Below are 25,140 nucleotides of genomic sequence, written 5' to 3' on the forward strand. Positions count from 1 at the left end.
GTCTCCATGCTTGGGTAAACTCCATCAAAAGCACATTATCCTCCTACTTCTGTGGCCAGCTGCCTAATTGTATCTGCTGTAGCCACACACTGTTGGAACATGATACCAGTGAACAGCAGAAATGATAAATTACTCCCTGCAGGTGATAGTGATAATGATAATTTTTAATTTCCTTCTTCTTAGTATGGTCTAGATGATCTTATTTCATTGGCTGCCATCCTGTTACATGCACACATGGTGTATCCTTAAAGACTCATCACACCAATATACATGAAAGAATAATTGTTTTTATTCGGAGTCATTGTTCTTCATATGAGCATGTATAAAATGAACTATTTTTACTATACACAGATGGAATAAACAAGCAAGATGTGGCTTAAAACAGATTTTTCAATGATTCATTTTACAAATGCTATGAGTTATGTTTCGTGAAATCACAAAAAGGAGATGAAAGCTCATTTGAAACTATTCTAATGTGTATACGTATTTAGAATGCACAGTAAAGTTACATGCTTGCGTTATTTTTGTTTTCTTCAAAGCAATTATGAAAGATTCTTAACAAATTTTAAGAGTGATCAAACTATCCCAGAAATTCACTAGATACATGTTTCATTCTGTTTTTTTTTCTATCATTGTCATTGTTTTTATTATTATTATTCATTACCACCCATTCTCCCTTTGCTTAGTCTTAGGGACTTAATAACTAAAACTTCTCTGATTGGTATAATTCAGTGAAATTTAATTGTGATCTTGCTTTTGCAGATTAACCCAGTTTTTATATTAATGCCTTTTTCCTCAGCAGTTCTCATTGCTCCCAACAAGATGTATATGTGAGACTAGAGAAATTTATTCCCTATTCAGGCCTCTCACCTATCTGATCATTTCCAAGCTTACGTCAAGTTGTAGCTCCATTTATTTATTGTCGTTATCTATTCGTCATCATTTCTAATTTCCTTTATTCTTTTACTTTAATGTCTTCCGCAGGGAGAATGTAAGTTCATTGAAATTAACACTTATAAGACCTGAAGAGTCTGCCAAAGTGATGATAACAAGGTGGTGAAACTGTAATTGAAAAGTAGTGGTGTTTATGTCCACAAAATAGTGTTCTCAAATCAACTGGCATATTCAGTTGGTTATGTCATTGTTCTTTTCAGGTATCTCTGTACATACAGAAATACTAATCACAGTTTAATTGGTTTTTATGACTACATTTCAGTTTAAGGTTTTTCCTTTTTATCTATTAAGAATCACTTATCCACTTTTTAAAATAAATTTATTAGCATATATTAGTTGTACAAAGGGGCTTCATTGTGACACTTCTATATGTGCATACACTACACATCAATAAAGTTTACCCCTCTAAACCTTCCTCTCATTACCTTTCTCCCTTCTTAAAACAATTTCAGCAGCTTTCATAGTTCTGTTTTCATACATGGGTATAAAGTAGTTTGACCGTATTCATACTACTCCTTTACCTTCTCCTTTCATCCTCTCTACTCCTGCAGATACCATCCCCAAAACAGGACCTGTTTACAGTCCTGTTACTCATTTTTAAAGACTAGATTCCACATATGAGAAAGAAAATGTGATATTTGTTTTTCTCAGTCTGGTTTATTTCACTTAAAATGATGATTTCTGTTAACATGATGATATCTAGTTCCATCCATTTTCTTGCACGACATAATTTCATTCTTCTTTATTGTGTATATATGCTACATATTCTTTATCCATTTATTGGTTGATAGGCTCCTAGGCCAATTCTATATTTTGGCTATTGTGACTAGTGCTGCTAATAAATATGGGTATACAAGCATCTTGACTAGATGGGCTTTCCCCCCATTTTTATTAGGCTATATTCATTATATAGAGGAATTCATTGTGACAATTTTGAATAGCCTTACATTGTACATTGGTTAGATTGCCCCTGTCAACTGTGTGTTGACTTACATTCCTTTGGATATATGCTCAGGAGTGGTATAGCAGGATCATATAATAATTCTGTAGGTTTTTTTAAGGAACCTCCATACTGATTTCCATAGTGAGTACGATAATTTACGTTCCCACCAGCATTGTATAAGAGTTCCTTTTTCCCCTGAATCTCAGTGATTTTTTTATTTGCATTTCCTTTATGACTAAGAATATGGAACATTTCTTTTTTTATTAGCCATTTGCCCTTTAGAAAACAATTCAGTTTATTTGCTCATTCGTTAATCAGATTTTTTTTGTTAATTTTTTGAGCTCTTTATAGATTCTGGATATTAGTTGTTTACCCAACAGATAGTTGGGTATCTCTCGTTCTATGGGTTTTCTTTTTGGTTCTGGTAGTTGTTTCCTTTGCTGTGCAGTAGCTTTTTAGTTGGATGCCATCCCATTTTTCATTTGTTCTTATTTGCAGAACAATTGGGGTTCTATTCAGAAAAGCATTACCTATACCTGTATCTTCAAGGGTTTTCCTCTAGCAATTTCAAAGTTTCACGTCTTACAATAAAATCTTTGATCCATTTGGTATTGATTTTTGTACAGGTTGAGAGGGGTATCTAATTTCAGTCTTCTACATGTGGTTAGCCAGTTTTCTCAGCACTATTTGTTAAGTGACTATCTTCTTCCAACATAGGTTTTTGACTCCCTTGTCAAATATCAGATTACTGTAACTATGTGAATTGATTTCTGAATCTTCTATCCCATTGATCTACCTGTTTGTTTTTGTGCCAATTCCATGGTATAATATTATATTTTATAATACATAATTCATATTATAATTTGGAATCAGGTTTGTGAAACCTCCAGCATTGCTTCTTTTACATAGGGTTGCATTGGCTGTAGGGTTGCATTGGCTGTTCTGGGTCTTTCATATTTCCAAATCAATTTTAGGATTTTTTTTTCTATTTCTGTGTAGCATATCATTGGAATTTTTATTGGGATTGCATTGAATCTTTAGATTGCTTTCACTAGTATAGCCATTTTCACACTATTAATTCTGCTGATTCATGAACATGGGAGGTCTATCTTCTAACATCTTCTACAATGACTTTCTTCAGTGTTTTATAGTTTTGATTGTAGAGGTCTTTCACTTCCTTAGTTATGTTTATTCCTAGGTATTTAATTTTTTTTTTGAGGTTATGGTGATTGAGATTGCTTCCTGATTTTTTTCTCAACCTGTTCATTATTGGTATATAGAAGAGATAGGTTTCTTTTTTTCTTTTTTTTGGCAATACTGGGGTTAGAACTCAGGGCCTCACACTTGCTAGGCAGGCGCTCTACCACTTGAGCCACTCTGCCAGGCCCGAAGAGATAGATTTCTAATGTTGATTCTGTGTCCGGCTAGTTTGATGCATTTATCAGATCTAAGAATTTTTTGGTGAAGTCTTTAAAGTCCTTTAAATATAAGATTGTATCATCTGCAAATAGGGACAATGTGACTTCTTCCTTTGCTATTTGTATCCCTTTTATTTCTTTCTCTGGCTAAGTGAACATCCTTGTCTTGTTTCTGACCTTAGAGGACAGTCTTCCCATACAGGATGCTGCTAGCTATAGGTTTATTTTATTTGCCTTTACTGTGTTGAGGTATGTTCCTTCTATTAGTTTCTTCAGGGCTTTTTTCATGAAGGGATGTTGAATTTTGTCAAAGGCTTTTTCTGCATCTATTGAGAGGATCATGTGATTTGTCTTTTTATCTGTGCTTGTGCTGTATTATGTTAATTGATTTGCATATGTCAACCATCATTGTATCCCTGAAATGCAACCAATTCAGAACAAAGGTGTTTCACTTTAGTGTTGGGTGTTACACCCAGGGCCTCAAGCTTGCTAGACAAGTAGTCTACCATTTGAGTTTCACCCACAGCCCTTTTGTTTTTAATTTGTTTTTTGAGTTAATATCTCACTTACTTTCCCTAGGCTGGCCTTAAACTTAAGTTCCTACTGCCTCTGGCTCCCAAATAGCCGGGATTACAGGTATATACCACCCCACCTTGTTCTCTGCAAATAATTTTTTATCCCAGATGAATTTCTTCCTGTCTTCCCCTCATGTTTTGATGATGGAACTGATCTTTAGTATCACTCTAAATGAAGCATCATTAAGAAAGTAAATGTGCTTGAAGAGTAAAATTCACTATTATGCACTTCAAAGAGAACATAAAATAGATGCTATTTAAGATTATCTGTAACAGATCCTGCCAAATGCTCACAATCAAAAGTAACTAAAACTCTCATTTTTTATTTTTCTTTCTTTTTGTCTTGAGGCTTTCTTATATTTGTCTTCTGGTTTACCCACAACTAGCCAGTATTTCTTTAACTGTATTATTTGGGAAGGAAGATAGGGGTGGATTAGTTTCTTCTTTGATTTTTAACTAAAATTCATTAGATTTGGGGATTAGAAGACAATTGTAAAATAACTTTGTATTGTCTACCCTAATTATAATTACCCTAATTATAATTCTGTAGTTATTTTAACATTATTGCGAGCCTTTAAAAAAAAACAGTTAAATGTTTGTGTGTTTTATATATTTCAGACTCAGGTCTAAAAGTTTTTCTTTAATATTTTCATATATTTTGACAATTTTTATTGCTGTGATATTCCCTTTGTCTTTTCTCCTTTATACTTTCTCTTTGGTCTGTTTTGCTCATCTCGTCATTGGGAAATCTTATTTTTGTAGAACCATTATTTAGGGGAAATTTTTCCCAGTTCATTTACTTCTTACTTCATGTTAGACATTACCCTAGCTCTTGAGGGTGCAGAGACGAATGATAGCTGGGGCCACTGAAGGAATTGAGGAAGAAATTGGATCCCTTCCCTGCAATATCATAGATACGTTAAACTTAAATATTATTAGAGCTGGGGGCGTGGCTCAAGTTGTAGAGTGCCTGAGTTCAAACACATACTACCAAAAAAACCCTTAAGTGTTAATAAAAATAAACGATTTTCACGTAAGCTATTAATTGTTTGGGAAATACATAACTTAGACAAGAACAAGGAATAGGAATATTCCAGTTTTATTATCTGCTATAAATAGCTTGGTCAGTATACTTATGTATATACACATATTCACATTTGCACAAATATCATGTGTCCATAACATTCGTACTATTTGTCAAGATGCTTTTTACCTAATGGTACATTGGAACGATTTTTCCATATCAGTCATATTTACATAAGGATTATTTATTTATTTTGCTGGTTTACAGTTTACTTTAATGGCTAACCAAATGGCAGTTTCTTTTTTTTAACTATCATATTGTTTGCTGGGGGTATATTGTGACATTTACGAAAGTGCTTATAATATATCTTAAATTCATCCTCTCCATCATTCTCCTTTATCTCCTTCCTCCCCCCTCAACCTAAGAATAGTTTCAGCAGGTCTCATTTTTCCATTTTCATACATAAATACATAATTATTTCCACAATATTCACCCTCCTACACCCTTTCCTTATATCCTCCCCCCTCCCACTGGACCCATTTTACCTTCCTGTCCTCTGTTTTTGAAAACAGACATTTTTGTTTAAGATAGCTATACAAAGAGTTTCATTATGACATTTCCATGTACATATGTATTGTGTCCTGAAATGGTTATTTTTGATAGTCAAATTATACTAAAGAAAAACTATTTCTCTATGCATAACACTTCCGTTTTATTTTCCACACCAACAACCAGTGCTTACATTCTTTGTGACCTACAGTTTGATTCAATTCTGACACTACCTGATTTAGCATGAATTCCATACTTCACATACTTCAAGTAGTAGGTTCCCAGGTTACCTACACATCTGTCCAATTTGGTTGCAAATGAAGGGTTCACGCAACCTCCTCAGTTTCAATAATTAATTGTAATGGTTCAGAACTTGGAAGCACTTTTCTTTCACCAGTTTCTTTATAAGCGATACAAATGAACACACAGATGAAAAGATTCATAAAGTGATGTCTGGAAGGATCATAAGCATGGGAGCTTCTGTCCTTGAGCATCTGGACTGCACCACTTTCCTGGCATTTGGACAACATTCACCAACCCAGAAGTGCTCTGAACCGCTCGTTGTTTAATGTTTTTTGTATGTGGTAGTGGGGTTTGAATCCAGGGCCTAAAGCAGGTGCTCTACCACTTGAGTCATCCTTCCACCCCTTGTTCAGTGTTTTTGATGAAGGTTCTGTGGTATTGGTAGAACTGATTAAGTCATTGGCATTAGTAATTAGCCCAGTCCCAGCTCCTTTTCCCTCCCTAGAAGAAAATTGTATCTGATTATTCCCCCCTCCCCCCTTTTTTTCTAAATAGGTCAAACTTTTTCACATGGTTATGAATCATTTTTTTCTATAAATTTCCTGCTTTGTCTTCTGTTCATTTCTTTTTCTGTATTGTTATTCCTTTGTGGTGGCTTAATATGCAAAGAACCATGAATTTCATAAGTTATCCTGACTAAATAAGGCTAGCTAAATTTAGGAGACTGGAGACAAAAAATTGACTAAAAATTTTGGGGAACCTACTTATATAAAATTATGCTGGCTGAATGGCATAGAAATATGAGTTATGCCTAGGTCCTGCATAAATAAATTACACTCTAGACAGGGCAGACTATAATATGGTGAGGTAAATAGAATTACGTATAATAAACACATTCATTCAGCAAATATGGTCGAGGCACTACTCTGGGCACTAAGAATGTAGCAGTAGACAAGGAATACAGGAATAAGTTCTAGAAAATAGTTGAATTAGCCTGTGGCGAGGTATCCTAAATATTAGAAAACCAACTGTAAAAAAGTAGTTTTGTTTAGAAACTTACTCTGATTAACTACATGGTTATCTAGGATATTTTGTAACTGATTACCACATTGCTTTATAATTCTATTTGTCAGAATTATAAATAACATTTCAATTCTCTGTTGATATCTAACATGTAATAAACTTCAAAGTTACATATTGCATTTGCTTTGGATTAATCCATATTAGCCCTACAAGATCTATAAAACTTGACATTCTTAGCAAAAGCAGCAGAGTGCACAAATAAGCTTTACAGTGATTTTCAATAATCAGTGTCTTCTTTTTAACACGTTTAAGCTTAATTTAATGCCTGTATTAAAAATAGATTAAGTCAAGCTAGTCCCGTTAGTGAAAGAAAAAGAAATGGTACTGTTTAAATTTTAAACAGAAGTAAAATTAAAAACTCGTATGAACATAAAGGTGTGAAGACCTTTTTTGTACTGTCACACTAACCTTTACAGTTAACTTTGGGGTATTTGCTTAAACCTAAATTTTGTTTGAGTACTAGTTTATGTTTATTATATTTTCAGAAAAAAATTATTTTTTGTTTCTGTCAATTCTAACACAAAGAAATATTTTTTGCACTTTCAAGTTGGATGCACTAGGGCTGGAGATGTAGCTGGGTGTGGAGTTCTTGCCTAGAATGTGCAAGGCCCTGAGATCAATTCCCAGAACTTCAAAAATAAGTGAAATAAAATTGGATGCATAAATCAGAAGAAACTAAATGAACTGACTTTGTCTAAAATAGTATATTTCCATTATTTATTACTATGTTTATAACACATTCCAAAACATAGTGGGTTGGAGCTCTAATTGTGTATGTTTGTTTATGATTCTGGACTGAATCATTCTTGTCTGGCCACTGCTTCTGGGTCTCTCCTGAGGTCTGTCTGGCAGCTGCAGTTACCTGAACAGAAATGGAGGGTCCAGGATGGTTTAACTCACATGTCACATTTCAGTTGGCAGATCAAGGTCAGCTAGGAACCTGCTGAACCTCTCTCTTTCCCTGGTCTCTTACTTTTTGGTTGTCTAACTTGATCATTTCTCCAGTAAAACACATAGTGATATTTAATTAACCGTTTTTTTTTTTTTTACCCTCTTCCATCATTATTACTTTATTTCTATATGGGAAAGCCAAATTTATATTACTTCATTTTTTTGCTTACATCATCTTACCTGGGGAATAAAGTGACCTGCTGTAAGTTTAAGAGGAGTCTGGTCTTTGAAATGGTTTCTAATTTGCTATTTCTTAAAAGACTGAATGAATAATTAGCTATCATATCATTTAATTAGTTTAATCATTTACATTCTTTTTCTTTTAACAGGCAATTGCTGGTTACTTTGATATATATTTTGAAAAGAATTGCCACAACAGAGTAAGTATTGTGAGTTATTGATAAGAATTAATTATGCAGAGTACATTGTATTTTATTTTTGTGCCCCAAGGTGTTTGATCATAAGCATTTTGCTGTTGTAAGCAATTGGAGCTTGTTTTTGATTTAGTGGACTAATGTACCATGATATTAAAAATCTTGTACTTCATCAGATACTTTTGAACTTTACCAATGCAGGTCATGTTCTCTACGGGCCCCCAGAGTACCAGAACACACTGGAAGCAAACAGTATTTCTACTGGAAAAGCCATTTTCAGTTAAAGCAGGTGAGAAATAAAAGAAGGGGAAAGTATCTTACTCATTCTAAAGTAAACAGTTTATATTTTAAAACCATTATTCATGTGTCAACTATACTTAGGACAATTTAACAGCTGCTAAGGTAAGATGTTCTTGGAGCTTCCCATCTATGTAAATTTCAGGTGGCATATCGTTTAATGAAAGATAGTTTAGAAAAATTTTAATTTTAAATCCAATTTTTACCTATTAAAATAGAGAATACATCATTTTTACCTGGCTAAGAAGAAATCTCACCAGTAGAAGTAATGCATAAATTAAAGAGAATGTCATTCAGTAGTTACTGTATTCAGAATACATTTGTAAGGAATTCTCCTGCTGTCTCTGTCCAGTTGTTCACATCTCTTACAGGTTCCAGGGGCTGGTCAAATTCTACATTCTTTTGTTTTAATCTCATTGGCTATTAATTTATTAGCACCTACAGTTCTCACATGTCCACATGTAAGAACTTGGAACTTCACTCCAAGAATTAGAACTTGATTATGGAAATTTTTAACCTCTTATTACATAAAATCATTGTATCCCACCTTCACTGAAAGCCTTCTGAGGACAGAAATGCTGAATGTGCAAGTTTCAATGAAAAGGTATCCTACCTCACTAGTAACTCAGAGAAAAACTAAATAACTAGGACTTGAGACACTTTCTCATCCGTTAATTTGGTGGAAAAAAAATACGCACAGCTTAATAGTGCCAGTTGCTGACAATCATGTAGACAAATGGAACTTTCACACCCTTTTGCTGGTAGTTTTAATTGGTATAATTTTAGAGAACAGCTTGATACCATCAATTTAGGTCTAAATGTAGCACCACTATAATCCAGTGGTTTTTCTTCTAGGTATGAACAGTCTCTCCCGCGACACGTGTACAAAATTAAATACTATGCTTTGTAGAAGTGAAAATTGGAAACATCCTGAATGTCCATCAGCAGATGAGAGAGAAATAAATATGAGGGATACATTGGATAAAGTCTCTACTAAAGGTGTTATATAATTATTTGTATCTGTGAAAAGCAGCACCAAACCAAGCATGCAAAATCACTCACACAATATATTGCTGATATGAAGTTTAAAATTTAGCATAAAAGTACCTCTGGGGAAGACTCAAAACAGGATTCGAGCATGCTACAAAGGGAATGTTACCTAGAATGAGCTGTTACTTTAAAACTTAAAAGAAGCTATGGCAGAAAGTTAGGATTTCACAAAGCTGAGTGGGGGGCTCCCAATGTCATTATATTAATCTCTATATATGTATTTCATAAGGTTCTAAGAAAGCTTTGATTTCACTGTGATGCATAAATTATATTTAATAGATGCAGATATACACCATGAGAAGAAAGCTGTCCTTTTTTTCTCACTTGCTGTCCATTTACTCACTTTGAAGTTTCAATGCTATGAAAATAAAGCCTTGATTTGTGTCATTTTCTGTGTCTCCTAAAAGCTTGAGCACAGCAAAACTGAAATGAGGCAAATACAAATGAAGTCCTTTTCAATCCTCATTTTTTGTGTTTCATATTTATGTCTCTCTGCTATTTGCACTGACCTTTGGAAACCTGAAAATGTTGCTTCTCCATCATAACCATTTTGTCATTTTACTGCTGGAATTTTAAAGGCGGTCTGGTTCATTCATGTTTTCATCTTGAAGATGTAAGAGAGCATTTGAGTTGATCCTCCAAATTATCTCCTACCTAATTACAACCAAATATTGTTTGAAAACTAGTGAAATTTTGAAATCCTAGCTATTCTTTACCTAATAATCCTTAGAGTCATTGGTTAATGCTTCACCTTCAACTTTTTCAAATCCTATGAGGCAAACATGTGACTCTAAGGTTGTCCTTAGACACCTTAGTCACCTGCATTTCTATATTACTTTCGCTGTTGTTACCCAAAGTATGTACTTATATTTAAATAGTAAGACCAGTTCATCACAAAGTTGTAGAAGCCTCTAAAATAATACTACTAAAAGAAAGATTTGAAAGGCAAATTTCAAAGTAATAAAAATGTAGTCTTGAGTTGTGGGAATAAAAAAAGTGTCATAAATAAATGTAGCACTTTTCTATATCATGCTGTACCTCTGATGGTAATACTAATGAGTAGAAGTTAGAAGTATTAATGGTAAGAGTAGGAGAGAGCAGGCAAATCAGAAAAGGAACTGTAGAAATCTAATAGGAATCCTCACACACACACCTTTTAGTGTTGTTATTATTATTGGTTGTGGTACTGGGGTTTGTACTCAGGGCCCCATGCTTCCTAGGCAGACATTCTACACAATCCTATTTATGGTTCCCACATAGTTGGGATGATGCTTACACCCAATTGTTGGTTGAGATGTGGTCTCCCTAGCTTTTTGCTGGGACTGGCCTTGAACCACGATTTCTCCGACTCTCTACCTCACAAGTACCTAGGATTACAGATTTGAGCCACCATGCCTGAGTTTAGGAAGTCCCCTTAAGTTTTAGATTACTATTAAGATAAGTACATGTAGAATGACATGCACAAGGTCAGGCAAACTGTGCACTGAACACTGTTTAATTCAGCCATTACCTGAACAGTTCTCAGAGTTCACAAAGGGCTACAAGTGTTCAAGTTTCAGTTAGGTAGAGTGCAGTCCTTTTGCAGTGCATTCAGTAGAGATTCCAAAAGGATGATCTCCTTATTGTGGCAACAAAACTATCCCTAGAATAAAGTACACCTATATGCTTTAAAATGAGCCTTGAAAGGAAAAAAATAAACTGCAAGTAATTTATTGGCAGCCAAGGGAAATAGTAAAACTCAACACATAAAATTCTATAGCAAGAGAATATGGAAAGAGACTTCAAATGCAAATAGAACCTCTAGAGGTGGAAATTGTAATATCTGAAGTAAAAATGACATTTGCTGGGATTAGTGGCAGAAGAAAAAAAATTAGTGAACCACTGCAATAAAATCCCCTACAAAAATCAGGTGGGGAAGAAAGTAAAAAATAAACTTTGTGAGATAACAAGAGTCCCTAAAAAGAAGCCGGAATATGAAAGGGGTAAAAGGAGGGCACTGGATAATAGAATTGATGAAATACCAACCAGATTTTCTTACATTTGGTAAAAATTACAACCCACAGATTAAAGAAATTTAGTGAGCCCCAAGTAGGATAAACACATTTTAAAAACCCAACCTATAAACAAATTGCAGATTAACAAATTTAAAGCAAGATACCTTAATCTAAACCAAAGAAAAGGGAAACATTATATAGAGAGGAACAAAGAATACTCATCAAAAACTATGTAAGTCAGATGATAATCAAATGACATTTTCAAAGTGCTGAAAGAAAGTATCAACCTAGATTCTGTGTCTAGGAGAAACTGTAAGAAAAATGCGGAACAGACTTGGCATACAAGATACATATATATAATGTGTACAGTATATATATTCCCTCATGATTATAGATATAAAAATTCTCAACAAAGTATTAGCAAATTGAATCCAGTAGTATGTATAAAAGAGTAATAGGCCATGACCATTGGGAGCTTGTTCTAGGAATACAAGGCTGATTCAGTACTACAAATCATACAAAATGGTCTCCAGTGTTACAGGTGGAAGAAGAAAAACCCCAAAATTATATCAGTGCAGGAAAAGCATGGGCAAAATTCAAGACCTATTCATGGTAAACATAGCAAACTAGAAATAAAAGAATTCCTCAGCCTACTAAAAAGCATCCACACAAAATTCTACAGCTGGCATCATACTTCATGATGAAAGACTGAATGCTTTCTTCCTATATTTGGGACAAGGCCAGGCTCTTCTTTCTTTGCCACTCCTTTCCTCTTAACATTGGATGTCTTAACCAACCCAATAAGAAATAAGAAAACTAAGAGACATGAGAAAGGAAGAAATAAAATGGCCATTACTTATAGATATGATCATTTACATTGAAAATCCTAAAGAATCTACAAAAAACCCTGTAATAGAGAAAATGAATTTAGCATGGCGTGAGATAACAAGGTCAGTATACAAAAGTCAGTTGTATTCCATGAATATTTGAATGTGAGATATAACATCAAGAAAAATTAAAATCTTAGGGGTAAAAAGTTAATAAAATATGTACAAAATCTACATGCTCAAAACTGTAGAACATTGTTGAGAAACTAAAGAAATCCTAAGTAAATGGAGAAATGTACTGTGGTTGGAAATAAATTTCCCAGTTTCACTTAATTCAGTGCAATCTCAGTCAAAATCCTAGTTAGTAGAAATTAGCAGACTAATTCTAAAATTTATATGGAATGCAAAAGGCTTAGAATAGCCAAAATAATTCTTTTCTTTGAGAAAGAATCCTACGGATTCTAAACTGGATTCTACATGATTTCTAAACTTATTAAAAAGTTGTATTAGCGCCAGGCATGGTGGTGCACATCTGTAATTGCAGAATTCAGAAGTCTAAGGCAGGAGGATCTTGAGTTTGAGGTCAACTTAGGCTGCATAATAAGTTCCTATCTCAAAAAATAAATAAATGAATGAAATAAAATAAAAAAGGTTATGTTACTCCAGATAGTATAGTATTTGTGTAGATATATGGATCAATTAAACAAATAGAAAATCTATAAATACACTTTTTTCATCAGTTAAGTTTTTGCAAAGCCTGTATAATTCAATGGGGGAATGGATAGTCTTTCCAACAAATGGTGCTAGAACAACTAAATAATCACATAGGGAAGCAACAAGTCTCCATTCTTCACACCGTACACAAAACTAACAAAAACTGAATGGACCATAAATCTAAGTAAAAAAGCTTCAAGCTATAAAACATTTTCAGGCTTTGAGGTGACAGATTTATAAAAGTAAATATTGGCAAGACACTGAACTGTATGTGTAAAATGGGCACATTTTATTTAGCATAAATAATACTGTAATAAAGTTAGTTTTTTTAACTCCTCACTGAACAATTTCTTCAGGATAAAATACACTCCTTACCATGGCTCTTTATAATACAACCAGTTTTTTTCATCATTTTCAGCCCCCACCCCTGCACAGTCCCAGATAAGCCCATATATCTAATATAGATTAGTCTTCTGGGGGTTTTGTTTTCTGTAGTACTGTGAATGGAACCCAGGGCCTCACTCATGGTAGGCAAGTACGCTACTACTGAGCCACACCCTCAGCTCTAGACTGATCATTATTTAGCTAGCTTTCCTGTTTTCTTCTTCCTTGGCTTTGTCCAAGATATTCCACCTAGACAGCTGTCTAGACCTCTTTTACTTGATAAATTCCAGCTTACATTCTCCAACCCAATTCATTTTTGTAAATCTTTCTTTATTGTCTTCAGAAAGTTAATCACTTGCTTCTTTGTTCTCTGAAATCAATTTATGCCTACATCTGTGTTAAAACATCTCGGTATGTTACAATAAGGCTTCTAATGAAAGAGGAGTTGCTTCTCTCCTTTTTTGTTTTTTTCTTTTTTTTTTGGTCTGGTATAGTATTTGGCATACTGTAAATATTATACTGGATAAGCAAGTACAGAAAAGTGTGTTGTCATGCACTAAATCTAATTCCTCCCATCACTTTAGATGATACTGTTCCAAGGGCATTTCATTAGCTGCTGTGTATGGTTGGCCCATTTTGCCGACTGTGATGTTCTCAGAAATCTCACAATATTATTGCATTTGAACAAGCTGGTATTCAAATTTATCTTGGCATGAATGAAAAGAGATCTCCATAGCTGAATTTCAATTATGAGTAGATTTTACTCAATACACTATAAAATTTTTAGGTAAAATTAAATAAAGCCAAGAGTCTAATTGGGAAATTTTGCTGTATGTGAAGATTGTTTGGTATCCAAAAGGCAATATGACAAGATTTTTTTAAATAGTAAAACATGATTAGCTGTGTATTCATGTTAATATTCTCAGGTAATAGTGAATCATTTTTGGTAGTAACTCTAGCTTTGTGGGTAACTTAGTACTTAGAAAGCAGGAAAAGAATGTAAATAGAGAGTTTTTCAGATCAAGAATTTGCCTAAAATAAGAATTCATCTGTAATTCATTTGGCTAAGAACAAAACAGAACTATAAAATAATGAGCCTGTTTTGGTTTTGGTTTGTTTTATTCACAACCTAGTTCTAAAAACAGTTGCACATAAAGTGCTCCAAATATTTAAGCCAGTTCCAGCACTGTGGAACTGAAGGACCTGCCTCCCAGAATGAATAATTTTAAAGGAGTTAGGAATGCTTTCTTTCAATTTAGGGTGGTTCTTTTCTTCAAAAGTAATGTATAGAATTATATTTTACATGCTTGTGTGGACGTTTTTACTTTAAAAATCCAGATCTGTTTCATGTGGTTGGGCTTTGAAGACATGCTTAAAATTAGACTGTTTCTCTTTCCTTATCCGAATACTTAATAAGCTTATATATGGTGGAGAATTGTGGGTTTTTTTTCTTTCTTTCCATTTTTTAACTCTAAGCGTTAATAGTTACAATGATTATTTTGCATTTTTTTCTTTTTCCCTTCTGGGGAAATGAAATTGCATTGCTCTGTAAGAAATTAATTTTGAAAAACACACTAACAATTGCAATGAAATCCATTTTGTCCTTGATCAGATTGCAGCACTGCTTTGTAGTATACTAATAGCTGTCTGAGCTGATAAAAATAAGGCAGTACAGCTCAGCTCCACAGAGCATCCTTTGCAGCTCTCACCACAATACACACACTTTCCAACATCAGTCATTTTATAACTACTTGACACTGATTAATTACTCTGATCTGTTGTGCTGTTACAGCCACTGCCTTGGCACTTGAGTTAGGCCTGGGCAATTGAAAAAGGAGTTCAGCAGCATGAATTATATATTTATTACTATGACCCTTCATGCCATTTAATTAACTTAAATAAGTATATGAGCACCCCAGTCTTTCAAATTATTATTATGGAAAAGATAATTTATTTTTATTTCTAGACAGGAAAATAGCATCAGCTTTATATGTAAAGCAATTCATGTTATTTAAAATTTTGTATGTTTTATTTTATATTGGTACTTAAAATCTGCAAATTTAACAGAATTATTCATTACTAATTCATTTTGATTTGGGCAATATTTCTGAATGGAAAAATGCACAGAACTCTTATAGCTATATCCTTTGAACCTGAAATGAAGAATTTGATAACCTGCTTTATAAGCACCATGGACCATTTCCATTTTGACCCTTACACTAAGGCTTGAGTAGAAGATTAACAAACAAGCCAACTCAGTCTTTCTTTTTTTTTTTTTTTAACACTCCAACCACAAGCTAATGACTGAGCAGCAACCGCTAGAGCAAATGCATGGAAAGAAAATACTGCAGTAATACCTTGCATACATCAACAAGAAAAGTGCTAAGGTAAATGCACCAAACATTTTTTTAGATGACTAGGCATTTGAAAAATTACCCATCTAATAATCACTGAGATGTAAATCAGAACAGTCAGATTCTGCTTTTTGTTTAATCCAGGTAACAATGGTGTTTTCTTTGCTTGTCTGCTTTTTTTGTTTTTTGTTTTTTGCAATACTGGGGTTTGAATCAGGGCCCAAGCTAAGCAGGTACTCTACTCCTTGAACCACACCCCAGCCTTTGTTTCGTTGGCTTCTAATAAGCAAAGTTAATGGATGTGCAGGAAATGTAAAGCTAGAATATATTGTGTGCCTTTTATGAAGGAATTCCATCCTTATAACTCATCAAAAGTAACACTGTGTTACTTTTCTTTCTTTAAAATATCTTGCTTTATGGAATTTTCTTTTCATTTTTATATCATCAATTCTGTCAATCTTTTCTGGTTGGTTACTGACTTTGGTTCATACTAAGATGACTGTATTACTATAGTCACACAATTTTTTCCATTCTTTTCCTCAGTGATTTAAAATGTCCACTTACCATGTGCTGGATCATTGATTTTTCTACTGTGTTTCATTTATGTTTATTTTTAAGGCTCCACATTTTTAAAACAATTTTATTTGCTATAATTTACCTATAATAAGTCACACATTTTAATTTTATGGCTTAAGTTCTGATAAATATGTACACCACCATATTTCCATCATTCCAGAAAGTTTCTTCCATATTCCTTTTGTGTGATCAGTCCCCAACTCCAATTTCCAGACCAAGACAGCCACTGTGTCACAATATAATAATACTATTTCACCTAGAGTTTATATCAGTGGAATTAAACACAACTGACTCTAGATTCTTTTACTTAGCATTTTTGGATTCATCTGTGTGTCATCACTTTGTTCCCTTTTAACAAGTAGTATTCCTTTGTGTGGACATACCATGATGAATGCATTCACCTGCACTTGTACTGTTTTCAGTTTGAGGCTATTATGAATGAAGTTGCTAGGGATGTTTATGTAAAAGTCTCTGTGCAGATTATAATTTCATTTCTCTGAGGTAAATATCTAGAGGTGGAACTACTTGGTCTCGTGATACATAATTAACTTTTAAACTGGCAAGTTTTTTTCCTGCCACTATTCATTTGCTTCACATTCTTCCCACTACTTACTAAAAAGGTGGGCTTTTTTTTTCCTCCATTGTTGTGCTTGGTGAGGATACATTTGGTATTTACAAGGTTCTTATAATGTATCAAATATATCATACTTGAATTCACCCTTATACCTCTCTCCTTCATCCCCCCTCCCCTGATTCCTAGAACAGTTTCAACAGATATCATTTTTGCATTTACATACATGTTGTACACATTATTTGCACTGTATTCATCCTTCTACCCCTTTCCCTGCCACCTCCCCACTCCCACCAGTGCCAACAAACCCACCCCCCTACCTACTCACCCCCAGGCAGAACCTATTCCGCACTCCTGTTCTCAGATTTTGTAGACGAAAAAACATAAAAAATAAAAAGAGAAACATGACTTTTTGCTTGTTTGAGATAAAGATAGCTACACAGGGAGTTTCTTTGTGTTGTTTCCGTGCTTATATGTGTTATACCCCAATTGGTTCATCTCTGCCAGTCTAATTCACTCCTCTCTAGTCCCCTTCCTATGGTCACCCTGGCCAGTTTAACATTTCTATATTCATTCCTGTACAGACAGCACATCTACCACATTCATGTTTTTGGTTTCCTTCCCTGGCCCTATCCCTCCTATGCATGGCCTCCCCTTAGTGTGACTCGTGTCCCATAATATTGCTGCATTTGTTTTAAGTCTAGAATCCACATATGAGGGAGAACATGAGCCTAACTAGCTTCGCTTAAGGTGATGTTCTCCAGTTCTATCCATTTACCTGCAAATGACAAATTTTCATTCTTTTTTGTGGCTGAGTAAAATTCCATTGTGTATAAATACCACATTTTCTTAATCCATTCATCAGTAGTGGGGCATTTTGGCTGTTTATTCACACTTAGCTATTGTGAATAGTGCTGCAATTGTTGTGGCAATACAGTCAGAGGAGAAACCAAGCAACACTCGGAGGAGTGGAGAACTCAGATTTTAATTTTACGCTAGCGGGCCCAGATGTATACCTGTGTCTGAGCCCTGAACAAAGGATTCACAAGATATTTAAAAGGTAGTGTAGGGCATCACGTTACAAAGATGTGCTCAGGTCATGGTGTCCTAACCAGTGAGTTAGATTGTTTAGGTTAATTGGGCTGGTAGCTAGCTAGGGACCTAGTGTTGTTTAGATAAGAACAGCAGGGGAGGCCTGCTTTGGAAAGTTTATTTACAAGTGGAGACAAAGAAAGGCAGGACTGGGTGCTTACCTCTGCATGGTGCCTTTCATCTTGGCCCTGAACTTTTGCATGGCTCTAATGGGCAATTCCTCACAGCTCTGTCTGAGGTTACAGCTTTTAATTGACAGTTTACCATGTTTTACAACCCTGTTTCAAGGCTATCTTCCTCTTCACAATAAACATGGGTGTGCAGGTGCCTTTGTTGTAAGCTGACTCACATTCCTTCAGGTATAACCCCCAGCCTCCATACTGTTTTCCATAGTGGTTGTATTAGCTTACATTCCTACCAGCAGTGTATGAGGGTTCCTTTTTCCCACATTCTTCATTCTATTCAGTTCATTTACCTATTTCTTTATTGGGTCATGAATTTTTGGGGAGTTTAGTTTTTTGAGCTTGATATATATTCTGGTCCTTTGATGTATAGCTAGCAAAGATTTTTCTCCCATTTTGTGGGTGCCCTCTTCAATTTAGAGACTATTTCTTTTGTTGTGCAGAAGTTTTTTAATTTCATGTAGTCCCATTTGTCAATCTTTTCTCTTAGTTGCTGAGCCACTTGAGTTCTACTGAGGAAGAGTTTGCCTATGCCTATTGCTTCCAGTGTATTCCCTGCTCTTTCCTGTACTAGCTTCAAAGTTTCAGGTCTGATATTAAGGTCCTTAATCCACTTTGAGTTGATAATTATACATGGTGACAAACATGAGTCAAGTTTCTGTTTTCTACATGCAGATATCCAGGTTTCCCACCAACATTTGTTGAAGAGGCTGTCTTTTCTCCATCTTATGTTTTTGCCACCTTTGTCAAAAATTAGGTGGGTATAGCTGCATGGATTCATACCTGGGTCCTCTATTCTGGTCCACTGGTCTTCATATCTGTTTTTGTGCCAGTACCATGCTGTTTTTTTTTTTGCTATGGCTCTGTAGTATAGTTTGAAGTTGGGTCTTGTGATACCTCCAGCATTTCTGTCTTTTGCTCAATATTGCCTTGGCTATTCGTGCTCTTTTGTGCTTCCAGATGAACTTTAGGGTTGATTTTTCAATCTTTGTGATGAATGTTATTGGGATTTTGATGGGAAGTATATTGAACATGTAGATTGCTTTTGGGTAGTATAGCCATTTTTACTATGTTGATTCTGCCAATCCATGAGCATGGGGATCTTTCCATCTTCTGTAGTCTTCTATTTCTTTCTACAGTGTAGTTTTCCTTATAAAGGTCATTCACATTCTTTGTTAACTTTATTCCTAGGTATTTGATTCTTTTTTTTTTTTTGAGGCTATTGTAAAAGGAATTGTTTTCCTATCTTTTTCAATCTGTTTATTATTGGTATACAGAAAAGCTACTGATTTTCGTAAATTGATTTTATATCCTGCTACTTTGCTGAAGCTGTAGGAGTTTTTTGGTGGAGTCTTTCAGGTCTTTTAGGTATAAAATCAAGTCATCTACAAATAGGCATAGTTTGACTAGTTCCTTACCTTTTTGTATTCCTTTTATTTCTTCTTCCTGTCTTATTGCTCTAAGTAGGAATTCCAAGACTATGTTGAATAGGAGTGGGGAATGTGGGGACCCTTGTCTCTACCTTAGGGGAAATGGTTTCAGTTTTTCCCCATTAAGTATGATATTGGCTATGGGTTTGTCATAAATAGCCTCTATTACGTTGAGGTACATTCCTTCTATTCCTAGTTTCATCATGAAAGGATGTTGAATTTTATTGAAGACTTTATCTATTGAGATGATCAAGTGGTTTTTGTCTTTGCTTCTGTTAATGTGCTGTATTACATTTCATGATTTGCGTGTGGGATCTGCGTCCCTGGGATGAAGCGTATGGTCTTTCTGATATGCTGTAGAATTTAGTTTACCATCATTTTATTGAGGAATTTTGCATCTCTGTTCATTAAAGAGTAATTGAAAACCTGTAATTTTCTTTTTTTGTTGTGTTCTTGTCTGGTTTTGGGATGAGTGTAATGCTGGCTTTATAGAATGAGTTTGGCAGTGTTCCTTCCCTTTCTATTTTGTGGAAAAATTTAAGGGGTGTTGGTATTAGTTCTTCTTTAAAGATCTGGTAGAACTCAGCAGAGAATCCGTCCTGGACTTTTCTTTTTTGGGAGACTCTTGATTGCTGCTTCAATTTCATTATGTGTTATAGATCTGTTCAGGTGATTAATCTCCTCTTGGTTCAATTTTGAATGGTCATATGTATCTAGAACATTGTCCATTTCTTCTAGATTTTTCATCAATGTGACAGAATACCTGACATAAACAGCTTAAGGGGGAAGGAAGATTTATCTTGGCTCATGATTTCAGAGGTTTTAGTCCACAGTCACTTGGCTCCATGATTTTGGGCCTGTAATGAGGCAGAATATCATGGCAGTGGGAGCTTTGACAGCTGCTATTCGCATGGTGGCCAGGAAGCAAAGAAAGAGATACAAGAAGTAGCCAGGGCAAGATAAAGCCCCAAGGACATAGCTCCAGTAACCTACTTCTTCGAGCCATGTCCCACCTCCTAAAGTTTCCAGCACCTCCCAAAATAGCATCACCAGCTAAGGACGTAGGCTTCAGCACATGGGGAGCATAAACCATAATACCTTCCCACTCACCTCCCTTAATGCTCTGACTAGGACATCAAATAGAATATAGATTCAACATGGTCAAAGTGGACATCATTACCTCGATCTCAATCTTTGGAAAAAGATGTTCAGTCTTTCGTCATTAAGAATGATATTCTGTGCAACTGTGCACAGATTCCCTTTATCTGGTTAAAGAAGATTCCTTTTCCTGGCTTGCTGAGATATTATCAAGAATGACTTTTGTTACATGCTTTCTCTGGTCTCATGAGACCATGAGTTTTCTCTTTTTTCCAAAGGACTTTTGCATCTGTGTTGCATAGTTTTCTTCTAAAGAATTTTCCTTATTTTGGTATTAGGGTAATGCTGCCCTTAAAAGATGAGATTAGGAGTATTTCCTCCTCTGTTTTTTTGCAATTTTATGTGGAATTGGTATTATTGTTCTTGACATGTCGCTTAAAATTCACCAGTGAAGCCCTCTGGGCCTGTTTTGTATTCTAATGTAAATACTGGAAGCTATGGATTTTTCCTTTAAGCACTGTTTCAGCTACTCCACATTTTAACATGCTTTGTTATCAAGCAGCTCAAATACTGTCTAGCTTTCCTTGTGCTTTTGTCTTTGACTTAAGGAAATTTAGAAGTCTTGGGTTTAATTCTACCATCTGCCATTGGCGTCCTGTTTGTCCACATTGTCATTTGTTCCTCTTTTCCTTCTTACCTTTTTTAGGATTGATTAGTCTGTTTCATTTTATCTCCAGTCTAGACTATATAACTGTACCTCTTGGATTTTCAGTGCTGAGATTGAACCAGGGCCTGTATGTGCAGGGCAAGTGCTTACCACTGAGTCAAAATTCTGGCGCCTCTTGGTTTTTGTTTTGTTTTGTTTTGTTTAAATAATGATTGCTCTAGAGGTTCCAACACACATCTTTAGCTATCTCAGATTAGCATCAAATGATATTGTAGCACTTCATGTGTAGTTTAGGCCTCTACAGTATATTTCCACCCCCCCGCATGCTTTGTGCTGTCGTTGTAAAACATTTTATTTCCCCAAATACTTTGAACTTAAACAGGTACTAATTTTACTTTAACCAATTATCTTTTAAGTAAAATTTTAAAGAAGTTGTTAGTATTTACCACATATTTAAACCATTTTTTACCTCCTTATAATATTTCTCATAGTACAGGCATACTGGCAAAGAATATTCTACTTTGGCTTCTCCAAAAAAGTCCTTTCTCTCCTATTCTGCCCTACCCCCTACTCAATACAACTTTGAGATAAGATGTCACTGTCTTTTTTTGCTTAGATAGGCCTTGAACCACAATTCTCCTTTCTCTGCCTTCTGAGTAGCTGGGAATATAGGCATGTGTCACCATGTCTGGCTTGTCTTTTGTGAGATATGTTCTCACTAACTTTTTGTCTTCATGTACAGGTATGTGCCACCATGCCTGGCACAAAATAAGTGCCTAGTACAAATAAGCACTGAATAATTAACATAAATTATTATTGTTTCCTAATGATTAATCTGAACTCTGTAAAATTTAAACCATCTGACTGCTATCTTTTCATATCCCCTATTACCATATGAGATAGTTTTATTTCATTTTCTAATTACATAGAGGAATGAATTAAATATAAAAGCCAAAGGCACATGTACACATTAGCTTATACATCAAAACATAAAATCATTTTTATATTTTGCTGAATGGAATGCACATTGGGCCACATTGTTTCTTCCATTACTCTCATTCCTTAATCTTCTATTAAACTATATGAGTCTTGCCTGTTTTGCAAAGATGTATAAAATGTATCAATAATGGAATCACTATATGCTGAAAATTAACTGGTGGTTTTGAAAAAAAGAGCATTCATTGTTCTGAGTGCGGGGGCTTCTGATTGCTAATAAGATACTGACTCAGTACTTGGATAGTTTTACAGACTCTTCAATCATTATGTTACATGGTGTCTCGTGTCCATCCAGACTGTGAAGCTATTCCAGTACTACTCGTGTGATCCTTCTCAAAGCAAGGAATGGTGATCAGTTACAGCTGAGCAATGTTACTGGTTATTTTTAAATAGTTCTTTGCAAATAGAGAATTTAAAAAGTTAAATAAAAAACATTTACAATCAGAAAAAGCACATCCTATTTTGGAGTAAAATAAAACAATAAATTTCTAGTAAAACTGAGCTTAAAATCTGAGGAATTTTCAGTTCCTCAAAATGCTATTCCCTGAAGACTCTCTATACATGCTTTCTCTCCTTTAAAGGCCATTACACACACACTCCTTAAGTCTAGTTAACCATGACTTGAGTCCTGCCCTTGGATTGCTCACTAATTCTTGGGAAACCTTGCCCTTACCTTTCAGCCATCCCCAGTCCTTATCTCCAGCACACTTTAGGTATGAGCCTATTCTGTAAATGTTAGTATAACTTTTCACAATTGGTGGTGAACTCCTTGAAGGCAGGGCCTTGACTTGTTCTCTTTTCTATATGTCCAGTACATATCAGAGGACCTCATATTCAGTAGTTTAATAACACTAAGATTTTGCACTCTCATATACTCACATTATTATACTTCCTCCCTCCCTCCTCTCCTCTCTCTCTCTCTCTCTCTCTCACACACACACACACAGAGAGAATTGACTAAAGTGCAGTTAAGTGGCAGAGTTCTTGCCTAGCATGTGCAAAGCCCTGGAGGAAATAGAAAAGTGTATGTGTGGAGGAGGGATTCAAAAGGATTTGACTCCTGTGCTATGCAGATAGTTCTTACTTCATTCAAAAATGAGTGAAACGTAAAACTGCTCTAAAAAATGAAGCCTGTTGATTTAAACAAACGTTTTAAATATGGAGAAAAGAATTTTGAGGTATTGTTATTTACATTCCTTCTAGAGTGTATTCTTTGAATTCTTACACACATTTTTTTGCCTTTCTTTTACAGGTGAAGCCTTGAAAGGAAAGATCACAGTTCACAAGAATAAAAAAGATCCTCGTTCCCTCATTGTGACCCTCACCTTGAATAATTCAACTCAGACTTATGGCCTCCAGTGACCAAGCCATAAGAGCACAGCTAACTTGCAGTTTTTACCAGAGGGTGAGGTGGGTCTGAGGGAGGGAGCAGGCTTTGTGTGGATGGTGGAACTGGTCATCTTGACTCTCCTTAGTGCAGCATGGGAGGAGTGCAAGGCAGTTCAGCTGAGGACAGGGGAGACTGATCATACTGCTTCATAGTGATCCTGTTCTTAGATGTCTACTTAGCCAGATTTAACCAAATGTAGCCCATCCCTTGACTTTAGCTATATGGAAAATCATTTAAATTGGCTTATTTCTGGAACAATGCTAGTCTTTTGGGTTTTTTTAGTAAGTTTTTTACTATAAATTTTAAACAATAATGAATTCATTTTAGATAATGTTTTATTAAACTAGCACAAAATACATATTTTATTGCTGATTTCTTGAAGAGGAATAGTTTTTAAGTATATTATTGGCTGAATTATCAGGATGTAATAGAGAGCAAGTATAAGGGACTAAAGCAAGAGCATCACCTTCTACAAATCATATTTGAAGACAGTTTAGTTGACTGTCCTGTCTAGCATACCTGTACATCTCACTTTGTAGTTTCTTCCCACTTCATGAATATTCTTTAGCCATAGAGTTCCAGTATTGCCCAGGAATTCTAATTTCAATAAATTTATTTTAGGTTTCATAGAAATTCTTAAATAATGGGATAAATGTGTACTTGCACTTACTTACTTACAACTTACCTTTCCCAAACTAGATTTATGCACAAAGGTTAAACATGTAACTGCTAATATACTTATCTCACTCTAAAATTGTGTCATTTGTAATTATTGCTTAAGTTTGAAATGAAAAATAATAAAATGCACAAAATAGCTATTAACAATATTTCAACACATTAAGGCCCTTTGTACAGTGAAAGACTTGTCTTAAATACATTTGATTAAAACAATGCATTTTAAGAAAATGAGGAGGGCTGTGTACCTATTTGAAGTTCAACAACATCAGGATCTTTGTCAAAAGCAAACATAGACCAGGCAGCTTAGCATAAGGGTGAACAGCAGAACCTCTGCAGTCAGTGCCTAGGATCTAACCCCGGCTCTAGCTCTTAACCTTCAGTGAATCTGAGTCATTCCTTGACCTGTCTCTCTTTCCATGAATGCACCCGTTTATGTTAATAATTTCAAGTGTTTAGATCGGGGCCTGGCACACAGAAAACACTGCGTAAATGTTAGGCAAGAGCATCTCGGTCACGATGCATTCAAGGACACCTTCCGAAGAATACATGACATCCACATATGGTTACTTTGACAGTTATCAACCCCATCGGATAGTAATTCTTACCCTAGTGCAGGAATGGGTGAGAATGTGGCAATAGAAAAGATTCAAAATGACAAAATCTCTATCAAAAAGAAATTATCTTTTAGTTTTTATTAGAAGACTGGACCATTAGCAGTGGGAAAGT

General features: G+C 35.1%; 1 protein-coding gene across 5 annotated transcripts in view; it reads left to right on the forward strand.

The window, feature by feature from the left end:
* Positions 1 to 24,643, forward strand: part of Prmt3 (protein arginine methyltransferase 3) — a 133,230-nt gene extending 108,587 nt beyond the window's left edge. For 3 of the 5 annotated variants that reach the window (XM_074042850.1, XM_074042856.1, XM_020156229.2), the window contains 3 exons: positions 8,070 to 8,120; positions 8,316 to 8,403; positions 23,599 to 24,643. In XM_074042850.1, coding sequence (XP_073898951.1) covers positions 8,070 to 8,120; positions 8,316 to 8,403; positions 23,599 to 23,708 — 249 coding nt within the window. In that variant the 3' untranslated portion in view covers positions 23,709 to 24,643. Of the gene's footprint in view, positions 1 to 8,069; positions 8,121 to 8,315; positions 8,404 to 9,266; positions 9,411 to 23,598 lie in introns of all 5 variants that reach the window. The other 2 variants (XM_074042846.1, XM_074042853.1) reach the window with 1 other exon arrangement.
* The last annotated feature ends 497 nt before the right edge of the window (positions 24,644 to 25,140 follow it).

The sequence above is a fragment of the Castor canadensis genome, chromosome 1 (assembly GCF_047511655.1).
Source record: "Castor canadensis chromosome 1, mCasCan1.hap1v2, whole genome shotgun sequence".
Taxonomy (NCBI): domain Eukaryota; kingdom Metazoa; phylum Chordata; class Mammalia; order Rodentia; family Castoridae; genus Castor; species Castor canadensis.